The 11,999-nt window shown below is 41.6% G+C and overlaps 1 protein-coding gene across 5 annotated transcripts in view; it reads left to right on the forward strand.

Annotated features, from left to right (window-relative positions):
- The window catches only part of LOC133554362 (gastrula zinc finger protein XlCGF57.1-like), a 295,100-nt gene that overhangs the window by 5,578 nt on the left and 277,523 nt on the right, over positions 1-11,999 (forward strand). Inside the window, exon 4 of one of the 5 annotated variants that reach the window (XM_061903000.1) lies at positions 3,468-6,308. The exons of the other annotated variants lie outside the window; for them this stretch is intronic. Coding sequence (XP_061758984.1) covers positions 3,515-5,074 — 1,560 coding nt within the window. The 5' untranslated portion in view covers positions 3,468-3,514 and the 3' untranslated portion in view covers positions 5,075-6,308. Of the gene's footprint in view, positions 1-3,467; positions 6,309-11,999 lie in introns of those variants that run through there. 5 annotated transcript variants of the gene reach the window in all.

The following is an 11,999-nucleotide window of genomic DNA, read 5'->3' on the forward strand; positions in this document are numbered from 1 at the left end:
AGGTTTGCTGAAAGGATTTAGTAGAGAACATCGACGATAAAGTTCGCAACTTTTGGTCGCTAATAAAAAAGCCTTGCCTTTACCAGAAGTCGCAGACGATGACGTCACAAGGGTGAGGGCTCCTCACGTCCTCACATTGTTTATAATGGGAGCCTCCAGCAGCAAGAGCTATTCGTACCGAGAAAACGACAATTTGAGCGAGGATGAAAGATTCGTGGATGATGATATTGATAGCGAAGGACTAGAAAGAAAAAAAAGGCGATTGCATTGGGACGGATTCAGATGTTTTTAGACACATTTATTAGGATAATTCTGGGAAATCCCTTATCTTTCTATTGTGTTGCTAGTGTTTTAGTGAGTTTAAATAGTACTTGATAGTCGGAGGGGTGTGTCCACGGATGTCTTGACGCCAGTCTCTGAGGGAAGACGACGTCAGCTGCATGGACGGCGCAAGCTCAGCTGATCTCTGGTAAGAGGCGACTTTTTACCACAATTTTCTCACCGAAACCTGCCGGTTGACAAGTGGTCGGGAACCATGTTCGCTTGACCGCTCTGATCCATAGTAAAGCTTCACCTCCGGGAATTTTAAACAAGGAAACACCGTGTGTTTGTGTGGCTAAAGGCTAAAGCTTCCCACCTCCATCTTTCTACTTTGACTTCTCCGTTATTAATTGAACAAATTGCAAAAGATTCAGCAACACAGATGTCCAGAATACTGTTTAATTGCGCGATGAAAAGAGACTACTTTTAGCCGCAAATGGTGCTGCGCTAATATGTCCTCTACAGTCCGTAACGTCACGCGCACGCGTCATCATTCCGCGGCGTTTTCAACAAGAAACTCCACGGGAAATTTAAAATTGTAATTAAGTAAACTAAACCGGCCGTATTGGCATGTGTTGCAATGTTAATATTTCATCATTGATATATAAACCATCAGACTGCGTGGTCGGTAGTATTGCTTTTCAGGAGGCCTTTAAGCCCTATCTCTACATTTTGTGCGTTCCCGTGCGGGTAGTGGTGTCGCAGTGCTTCTTTGCATGTAGGGCCAGTGGGTATGAATTTAGCCCTTCAGAGTGAGGGATTTCAGATGCTGACTCGCTCAAGTAGGACCAGAGAAAAGTCCCCAATTTTGGCATAACTAGTAAAATATATTCCACCTTAGTTTGTAGTGTTAGCCAGCTACCCACACGAGTTGATGTTATCCTAAAATGCCGATGAAAAGCTTGCAAATGTGAAAAATACTGGGTTTCCCTTAAAATTGCCACTATATAGTTGGAGGTGGGGGCGTGGTCAATATGACGTCATATATATGACATAATCATTTTGATTTGCAATGATGCATATATTTTCTTTAAAAAGGCTAACAATTGTCTTATGTATATTTAAAAACAAATGTGTCATTAGTTACTAATAATAAAATTAATCATAATCAACGATTAGTCAACAATAAATTTGTCACCGACAATTACATTGGTTGACAGTAGTTGTGATGTCATCACTCGCGTTTTTTCCGGGCGAAAGTGGGTCACTTGCTAAAGCATTGCCAGTGATAACATGTAAAGTGTAAGGATATGTCATCGTATTTTTTGTTAAAAACATGAATACCTTGCTCATTTTGAAAAGCGGACCCTGTTTTTATGGCAGTACATCTGTGATACGCGAGCCTTTATAGCGGAGACATGTTAGCTGACATTTGTCAGCTAACAAGAGTGATACGAAGTTGAGTGGAAAACACCTTTTAACTATCATTTTAGCCAGCTAATCTTTGTCTTCATTGTCTAGAGCAGGGGTAGGGAACCTATGGCTCTAGAGCCAGATGTGGCTCTTTTGATGACTGCACCTGGCTCTCAGATAAATCTTAGCTGACATTGCTTAACACTGTAAGTAATGAATAATTCCGCTGGTAATCACAGTGTTAAAAATAATGTTCAAAATATAAAACGTTTTCATGCATTTTAATCCATCCATCCGGTTTCTGCCGCACCTGTTCAAGAAGTCGCATTAATGGTAAAAGGTATCTTATTTATTGTTGGTTAGCTTCAGAATAACAATGTTATTAAAAAGAACAAGAGACTTATTATACTCTAAAAATTTTGGTCTTACTTAAAAACGCACGCATTTAGTTGTATTCAGTTTTAAAAAATATATTATATGGCTCTCACAGAAATAATTTTTAAAATATTTGGCTTGTATGGCTGTCTCAGCCAAAAACGTTCCCGACCCCTGGTCTAGAGAGACAGACAGACAGGCACCAATTCGGCGGCATCATAAGATTAAACATACAATTTATTAAACAGACAATATTTGAAGAACTAATCAAAGATATAATTCTACACATTGAGTCTATCAGAATGCTTAAACTACCAAGAAGTTAACCAGTAGTCAATATATCAGTGTGCATCTTTTTAATTGTATTTTTGTTTTGTTTTTTAGCACTTTGCCTTTTCTTTCTTTTAAATGGATATCATTTTATCACTCATTTTAATTTTTGTAACAGCTGAATGAACAGTACAATTACAGTATAAATAAATATTCATGAATGAATTAGTCATCTTTGTTGTTCAAATTGTTTAAAATAACTTAAAGGCCTACTAAAACCCACTACTACCGACCACGCAGTTTGATAGTTTATATATCAATGATGAAATATTAACATTGCAACACATGCCAATACGGCCTTTTTAGTTTACTAAATTGCTATTTTAAATTTCCCGCGAGTTTCTTGTTGAAAACGTCGCGGAATGATGACGCGTGTTGGTGACGTCACGGACTGTCAGGAAATATTAGCTCAGCACCAGTTAGGGCTAAAAGTCGTCTCTTTTTGTCGCATAATTACACAGTAATTTGGACAACTGTGTTGCTGAATCTTTTGCAATTTGTTCAATTAATAATGGAGACTATAAAGAACAATGCTGTTGGTGGAAATCGGTGTATTGCAGCTGTCTTTAGCACCGAGACACAGCCGGTGTTTCTTTGTTTGTTGTGAAGCAGAGCGGTCAAGTGAACATGTTTTCTCTGCGTCAACCAGCATGTTTTTGGATGGGATAATCGTGATATATATCTTACGGGACAAATCGAAGTCAGCGACAGGTGCGTAGATGGCCCACCTGGGCCTTGTTATCTAATCACCTGTCGCTCTGTATAAGCAGCAACCGGGAGAAGAGACAGGGTTGGCGCTGGTGGAGAGCGAAAGCAAGACGGACAGCCGCAAAAAGACGATTGCTGAAAAGCACTCAGAGACTTTATTGAAAAAATAAAACTGTATTGTGCACCTGAAGCGGGCTCTCATGTCTGTGTTTGGTGGTCCAGAGAACCCTCTTAGGGCAACCTCCATAAAGACAATACCACTTTTTCTTTAAAAAAAAAAGCATTTTAACTTGAGACCCTCAATGACATTAACAGAACACATGTGACTGAGCAAAGCTGGACTATTTTAAACCATATGTTTGTTTTCTTGTGTCTTGTAGACATCTGTGAAGAACATTTCCCCGAGAAGCAATAGTGGACCTCAAGGATGCAGCAGGATGAGCCCCAGATCCCTTATATTAAAGAGGAAGAAAAGAAACACCCACATTTTAAATTGGAAGAGGAGGAGCCGCAGTACCCTCAGATTAAAGGGGAGGAGGAGGAGCCAAATCAACTCCATACTAAAAAGGAGGAGAAGCCACATACCTATTATTATATTAAGGAAGAAAAGGAGTCGGAGCCCTCCCTTAGTTTACAGATAAAGAGGAGTCATAGCGCTGCCCACATTAAGGAAGAAGAGGAGGAACATATCATCAGTCAGGAGGGAGAACATCTTGAACGGTTACAGGAGTTCCCAGTGATTGGTGTGTTTGTGAAGAGTGAAGATGATGTCAAAAGTGAAAGTGAGGAGAAGAGAGAGGCGGAGCTTCCAAGCAGCAGCTCAACTCAACACATGACAACAGAAGCTGATGGAGACCACTGTGGAGGATCACAAGCAGACAAGATCTTAGCTCCACTATCAGACAGTGACGACACAACGTCTCACTCTCCTGACACTGATGATGAAGACTCTGAAGATGATAAGACACCTCACACTGACAACACACACTTTACATGTTCTCACTGTGGCAAAACTTTTAAACACCATTATCGTCTGGTAAGACATATGAGAATACACACTGGAGAGAAACCTTTTTCCTGCTCAGTGTGTGGTAAAGGTTTGGCACATAAAAGTGTGCTGAAAGAACATATGAGAATACACACTGGAGAAAAACCTTTTTCTTGTTCAATTTGTGGCAAAGATTTTATTCGAAGCAACTGTTTGAAAACACACATGACAACACATACTGGAGAAAAACCTTTTTCCTGCTCAGTATGTTGTAAAGGTTTTTCACATAAAGGTGTGCTGAAAAAACATATGAAGATACACACCGGAGAAAAACCTTTTTCTTGTTCAATCTGCGGTAAAGATTTTCCTCTCAGCTACCGATTGAAAGTACACATGACTACACACACTGGAGAAAAACCCCTTTCCTGCTCAGTATGTGGTAAAGGTTTTGTACACAAAAGTAGGCTGACTGGACACATGAGAACACACACTGGAGAAAAACCTTTTTCTTGTACAATATGCAGTAAAGGCTTTACTGAAAGGCATCGTTTAAAAACGCATTTGATAACACACACTGGAGAAAAACCTTTTTCCTGCTCTGTATGTAGTAAAGGTTTTGTAGATAAAAGTGTGCTCAAAGTACACATGAGAACACACATTGGAGAAAAACCATTTTGTCGTGTAAGCTGCAGTGAAGATTTCAGTGAAAGGTATCAGTTGAAATCACACATGAGAGCACACACCGGAGATGAATCCTTTTCCTGCTCAGTATGTGGCAAATGTTTTACACATGCCTGCGGATTAAAAATACACATGGAAACGCACACTAAAGACAAGCCTTTTTTTTGCTCGTTATGTGGTAAAAGTTTTGCACGAAGTGGCGGATTGAAAATGCACATGAGAATGCACACTGGAGAAAAACCGTTCACCTGTTTAATCTGTAGGAAAGGTTTTGTTCAAAGTCAATGTTTGATAGCACACATGAGAACACACTGGTGAAAAAACAACTCCCTGTATAAACCTCAACAAAAAGCTTTGGTGAACGGATAAGCTTTGTAGTACTCAGAATGCACAGTGTTGAGTTCAGTGATGTGCGGTGAACTATACACCAATTGAGGCATAGATATTTTTGGAGGTTTTTTTCTTCTTTTTTTTTAACTTAAATTCATATGAGCAGTTCTAAACATTGTTGATTTAGGTTGCACATTAGAATAACAGGAAAAGGAAGGGAGTAATTTGCTTTCATAAAAACGTTAGAATGATATTATGGTATGACAAATTGGTCAAAAAAGTATTTGACAAAGTTATCAAATACTGTTTGGTCCCATTTTCTTTTAACAAAATAAGTATTGTGAGTGTATCTTACCTTTCTGTATTTGTATCTGAAGCAGCAAAAACCCCCACAAATGCTGGCCTACTCTAACAAAAATGCCATGTTTGATATAAATACAGTCTTTTACCCCTCCTGGAGGCAAGGTGAGGCAGTGCCTCACTTGCCTCTCCTGACTGCACTTCACTGGTTGAGTTACAGTGTGTGAAGTAAAAGAGTCTCTCCTAAGTACCAGTGTAAGAAACACAAGTGTGCTGGTGTGTGTAACACAATTTTGTCAATATGCGTCTGAGTCCTTTTAGAAAAGTACATGAATTATTATGTAATATTGTGTACTTTGATTTTATAGAACAGAACAATTTAACAGAACAGGTGTAAGTTAACAGTACAAAACTTTGCACACACCAACATGTGTATATAGATATTTATGATTCACTTCCATATTTATTCTCAATAGTGTTTTGAATAGGCTATTGTAATGAAGTATTGCATATATTTATTTTTAATCGTGGAATATTCCATGCATGAAGTCTTTTTATATAATGTACATATTTGTTTTACATTTCTTCATTTCTTTGCTTTTGAGTACACATATATCCCTCTGAATTCATATTTACTAGTTCACATCTGAAACATCTTCTGGACCACTTCTGGAAGCATATTATTATTTACTTTATACATTATTTGAGCAGTTGTGTTTTATACAAGATCATGTACTTTTAAAATGTGTGATTGTATGAACTATTGGGTTTTGTTTATCCATTCTATTCATTATCTTTATTACTCTTGTATTGTGAATATTGTTCTGCGATTGTTTTGTATAAATTTCCCCAGATCTTTATTCAATATACAATGTATGCTTCAACTAAACAGGGTTACAGTAAATGTAGTTCATGTTTATAAGTATGTTGTTTTGTTTTTATTTACAAACCCTGTTTCCATATGAGTTGGGAAATTGTTAGATGTAAATATAAACGGAATACAATGATTTGCAAATCATTTTCAACCCATATTCAGTTGAATATGCTACAAAGACAACATATTTGATGTTCAAACTGATAAGCATTTTTTTTTTTTTGCAAATTATCATAAACTTTAGAATTTGATGCCAGCAACACGTGACAAAGAAGTTGGGAAAGGTGGCAATAAATACTGATAAAGTGGAGGAATGCTCATCAAACACTTATTTGGAACATCCCACAAGTGTGCAGGCTAAGTGGGAACAGTTGGGTGCCATGATTGGGTATAAAAGCAGCTTCCATGAAATTCTAAGCATTTCACAAACAAGGATGGGGCGAGGGTCACCACTTTGTCGAACATTTTTAGAACATTTAGAACATTTCTCAACGAGCTATTGCAAGGAATTTAGGGATTTTACCATCTACGGTCCGTAAAATCATCAAAAAGTTCAGAGAATCTGGAGAAATCACTACACGTAAGCGATGATATTACGGACTTTTGATCCCTCAGGCGGTTCTGCATCAAAAACCGACATCAGTGTGTAAAGGTTATCACCACATGGGCTCAGGAACACTTCATAAAACCAATGTCAGTAACTACATCTGTAGGTGCAAGTTAAAACTCTACTATGCAAAGCGAAAGCCATTTTGCAACAATATCCTGAAATGACGGGCCCGAGCTTACCTAAGATGGACTGATGCAAAGTGGAAAGGTGTTCTGTGGTCCACATTTCAAATTATATTTGGAAACAGAGGACGTGGTGTCCTCCAGAACAAAGAGGAAAACAACCAGTCGGATTGTTATAGGCGCACAGTTGAAAAGCCAGCATCTGTGATGGTATGGGGGTGTATTAGTGCCCAAGGCATGGGTAACTTACACATCTGTGAAGGCAACATTAATGCTGAAAGGTCCATACAGGTTTTGGAGCAACATATGTTGTCATCAAAGCAACGTTATCATGGACGCCCCTACTTATTTCAGCAAGACAAGTGTTACAACAGCGTGGCTTTGTAAAAAAAAGAGTACGGGTTCTTTCCTGGCCCGCCTGCAGTCCAGACCTGTCTCCCATGGAAAATGTGTGGTGCATTATGAAGCGTAAAATACGACAGCTGAGACCCCGGACAGTTGAACGACTGAAGCTCTACATAAAACATGAATGGGAAAGAATTCCACTTTCAAAGCTTCAACAATTAGTTTCCTCAGTTCCCAAACGTTTATTGAGTGTTGTTAAAAGAAAATGTAGTGAACATGCCCTTTCCCAACTACTTTGGCACGTGTTGCAGCCGTGAAATTCTAAGTTAATTATTATCTGCAAAAAAAAAATAAAGTTTATGAATTTGAACATCAAATATCTTGTCTTTGTATTGCATTTAATTTGTAAATGGGTTGAAAAGGATTTGCAAATCATCGTATTCTGTTTTTATTTACCTCTAACACAATTTCCCAACTCAAACGGAAACGGGTTTTGTAGGTTTCTTACCTTCTGTCTGTTTCGACAGCTCTGACGAACGCAAAAATCATTACTCTGAACACAATAATTTGGAGGACATTTATTTGAAAAAGATTAACGCAATAGATTTACTTAAACATCAAATTTAATTTGACCATAATAGCAGATGTCTCCCTCAACAATTAGTAAGTTGTACTTTAAAACAAATGACACATCAAATTTTAAGCCGGGGCGATTTATACAAAAATGATGTTTTATGAGGTTTTATCTGACGGAAACCAATTTGTCAATTGCTTTGATTTTCACGCCCTTGTAATGGTATCTCTACTAATACACCATCCCCTTAAAATACAGTAGTGATAGAGAAGTTACACCACAGGAACCCAGGTGTTTAAACGCATGATGGCTGCCAGAAATCCAGCAGAAGAAGAAGTAGCAGGCAAGTAATATTTTGTTGTTTATTTTTTGATATATGCCTCTAATTACAAGGGCTGGGTAAAAAAAAAAATCACAATGATGGATTATGGATTGAGGTGTCAAAAGGTCTCTGCAAACATTATTTTGGCAACAGCAGACCAGTCAGTTAGCCACACCCCTTCACACTCAAGGATAGGACTTTATTGTCATTGCACAAGTATAACGAAACTTTGTTTTTAGCACAAACCCGTTGAAGATTAGACAAACAAACAGTGTACAGGGTTACAGAACAGGAACGCTGATGGGTCGCCACGAGGCGCCCCGTAAAAGATGGGAAAAAGGTAAAACACTGGGGAAGAAGATGAGTAAAAAAAAATACAATCTAGACTGTGCTCTTAAAGGGGCCTAGTCTGGAGTGGGAAAAAAACCTCCATGCCATGCACACATAAACATGTTACATATAATCACGACAACTCGCAACAGAGTTTAGGGTGGGGGGGTTGGGGTTCCTGGAGGTCGACTGCTACTATGAAGCGTGTGTTGATGTAGTGTCCATAGGCCTGGGGTCGCTCTGCATGCAAGCAAAAGCTCGACCCCAGATGTCGTTGAGGAGGGAGGGAGGTCAAAAGCGTCCATCATTGAGGAGTCCTTGGGGGATGTTTTCAGAACAGCCTGCTCCTGTTGTTGCAGCCTCAAGGCCATTCGAGGGAGTCAAATCGTAGATTTGTATTTTTGTTTTTCCGAGAGCAGACATTACAATGGCTTGTCTGTTCTATTTGTCCATGCCGGCCCTCATAACCAATCTTTCCCTTTCAACCATCTTTTCCACGATGTGATCCATCTTGCGATTAAATTAAGAAATTGCCCCAGTCTGTGATCCCACAGCCCGGCCCAAACCTTCCATTGTGATGAACAGCCTTTGGCCTCCTTGAGTGGCTGCCATCGTCTTATGAATTTGACGATACATCAGAGCAATGCCCAGCCCAATCAGCAAGTGCCCCGCGATCACGGTTCCAAATAGGTAGATGTCTTTCACGTCCTCGATGGAAAGGACTGAGAGGCACATTATTCTCCATTTGTCCCAGGAATCTCTCAGGGAATACGAGAGTCCACCACAGATTCCCCAGGCACTGATTCCTCATAGGAAGACGTGTTGGTGGGATTGAGGAGGTCTTCGAAGTATTCATTCCACCTATCCACAACATCCGCAGTTGAGGTCAGCAGAACACCATCCGCACCATACACGGTGTTGATAGTGCACTGCTTCCCCTTCCTGAGGCAACGGACGGTGGTCCAGAATCGCTTCGAAGCCGTCCGGAAGTCGTTTTCCATGGCTTCCCCGAACTCCTCCCATGTCCGAGTTTTTGCCTCAGCGACCGCTGAAGCCGCACACCGCTTGGCCTGTCGGTACCTGTCCACTGCCTCCGGAGTCCTATTAGCCAAAAGGACCTGATAGGACTCCTTCTTCAGCTTGACGGCATCCCTCACCGCTGGTGTCCACCAAGGGGTTTTAGGATTGCCGCCCCGACAGGCACCAACTACCTTGCGGCCACAGCTCCGATCAGCCGCTTCGACAATAGAGGTGCGGAACATGGTCCACTCAGACTCAATGTCCAGCACCTCCCTCGTGACATGTTCGAAGTTCTTCCGGAGGTGGGAATTTAAACTTTCTTTGACAGGAGACCCTGCCAGACGTTCCCAGAAGACCCTCACAATGCGTTTGGGCCTGCCAGGTTGGTCCGGCATCCTCCCCCATCATCGCAGCCAACTCACCACCAGGTGGTGATCGGTAGAAAGCTCCGCCCCTCTCTTCACCCGAGTGTCCAAAACATAAGGCCGCAAATCCGATGACACAACCACAAAGTCGATCATGGAACTGCGGCCTAGGGTGTCCTGGTGCCAAGTGCACATATGGACAACCTTATGTTTGAACATGGTGTTTGTAATGGACAAATTGTGACGAGCACAAAAGTCCAATAACAAAACACCACTCTGGTTCAGATCCAGGCGGCCATTCTTCCCAATCACGCCTCTCCAGGTTTCACTGTCGTTGCCAACATGAGCGTTGAAGTCCCCCAGTAGGACAAGGGAATCACCCGGGGGAGCACTTTCCAGTACTCCCTCGAGTGTACCCAAAAAGGGTGGGTACTATGTACTGCCGTTTGGTGCGTAAGCACAAACAACAGTCAGGACCCGTCCCCCCACCCGAAGGCGGAGGGAGGCTACCCTTTCGTCCACTGGGTTGAACTCCAACTTGCAGGCTTTAAGCCGGGGGGCAACGAGAATTGCCACCCCAACCCGTCGCCTCTCACTGTCGGCAACGCCAGAGTGGAAGAGAGTCCAGTCCCTCTCGAGAGAAGTGGTTCCAGAGCCCTTGCTGTGCGTCGAAGTGAGTCCGACTATATCCAGCCGGAACTTCTCCACTTCGCGCACTAGTTCAGGCTCTTTCCCCCCCAGTGAGGTGACGTTCCACGTCCCAAGAGCTACCTTCTGTAGCCGAGGATCGGACCGCCAAGTGCCCTGCATTCGGCTGCCGCCCAGCTCACAATGCACCCGACCTCTATGGCCCCTGCTATGGGTGGTGAGCCCATTGGAGGGGTGACCCACGTTGCCTCTTCGGGCTGTGCCCGGCCGGGCCCCATGGGAACAGGCCCGGCCACCAGGCGCTCGCCATCGTGCCCCACCTCCGGGCCTGGCTCCAGAGGGGGGCCCCGGTGACCCGCGTTCGGGCGAGGGAAATCTGGGTCCATGTTTTATCTTCTTCTTTATCTTTCAGAATGTATCTTTTAAAAATGTACATTGTTCTATTTTCATCTCGAAGATGAACATCACCATTATTTTCTTTTCAAACACAGTCCAGTACGAACTTCAATAAAGATGATATAGATTCACCCGGTTACAGCATTAGGTACACCAGCACACTCTGAGATTGTGTCAGAATTATGTATAAGTTATTACACAATTCTTATGCATAAAGGCCGTTGCTATAGTTATTGTCTATTGTGCTCAAGTTGTACTCTTCTGTCTGTGCAAAGGCACACAACTTGTTATCTTCCCCTGCAAGTTACCTCACAGCAGCAGTTTCTGTCTTCCAGCCTGCTAAACAGCCAAGGATGGACTTCAAGTACCTCAACGAAGATAAGACGAAAACACGCAGACAAAGCAGAGCCAACGCGAAATCTCCAGCTTAGCACTTTTGCATTCTGATTAATCACGACTTGTGTCTACTGGGGCTGCTTGCGTATCATGTGTCCCCTCCCCTGAGAAGCATCCTCAGTGATGTTAACTAGGGAACTCCTGAATAAATAGAGCGTGTGGGACTGTCCCTCAGAGCGTGGTGGGAGACTGTAACTGAGTGTGCAGCCCAATACATTTCTCCTCATGAGCAAAATTGACCTCTGTCTCTGTCTGATTCCTTGCTTCTTGTCTTGTTTAAGAGATAGTTCGGTGTTTGAACCTGACAGATCGATAGAAAGCTAAATTAAAAAGCTGCTTTTTGCAGTATTCTTGTCATGGCATTTGATGACATGCCTTCTCTCATATACTAGAAATGCCAAAATAGGTAGTGAAAAAGAAGTATTTAGTAGTCTTTGTTTTTTTTTTGGCAACAACTTGTGGTCACAATTATGAATTGTGTTAAGCAAGTTGAATGATGTGGACATATGTTACTGGATACTTCCTAATATGCTTCTGTCTCGGAGACTTTGTATGTGGAAGCAATATGCAACTATAATATTTGATACTTGTTTATATAAACACATGTACTG

Source organism: Nerophis ophidion, linkage group LG06, assembly GCF_033978795.1.
Source record: "Nerophis ophidion isolate RoL-2023_Sa linkage group LG06, RoL_Noph_v1.0, whole genome shotgun sequence".
Taxonomy (NCBI): domain Eukaryota; kingdom Metazoa; phylum Chordata; class Actinopteri; order Syngnathiformes; family Syngnathidae; genus Nerophis; species Nerophis ophidion.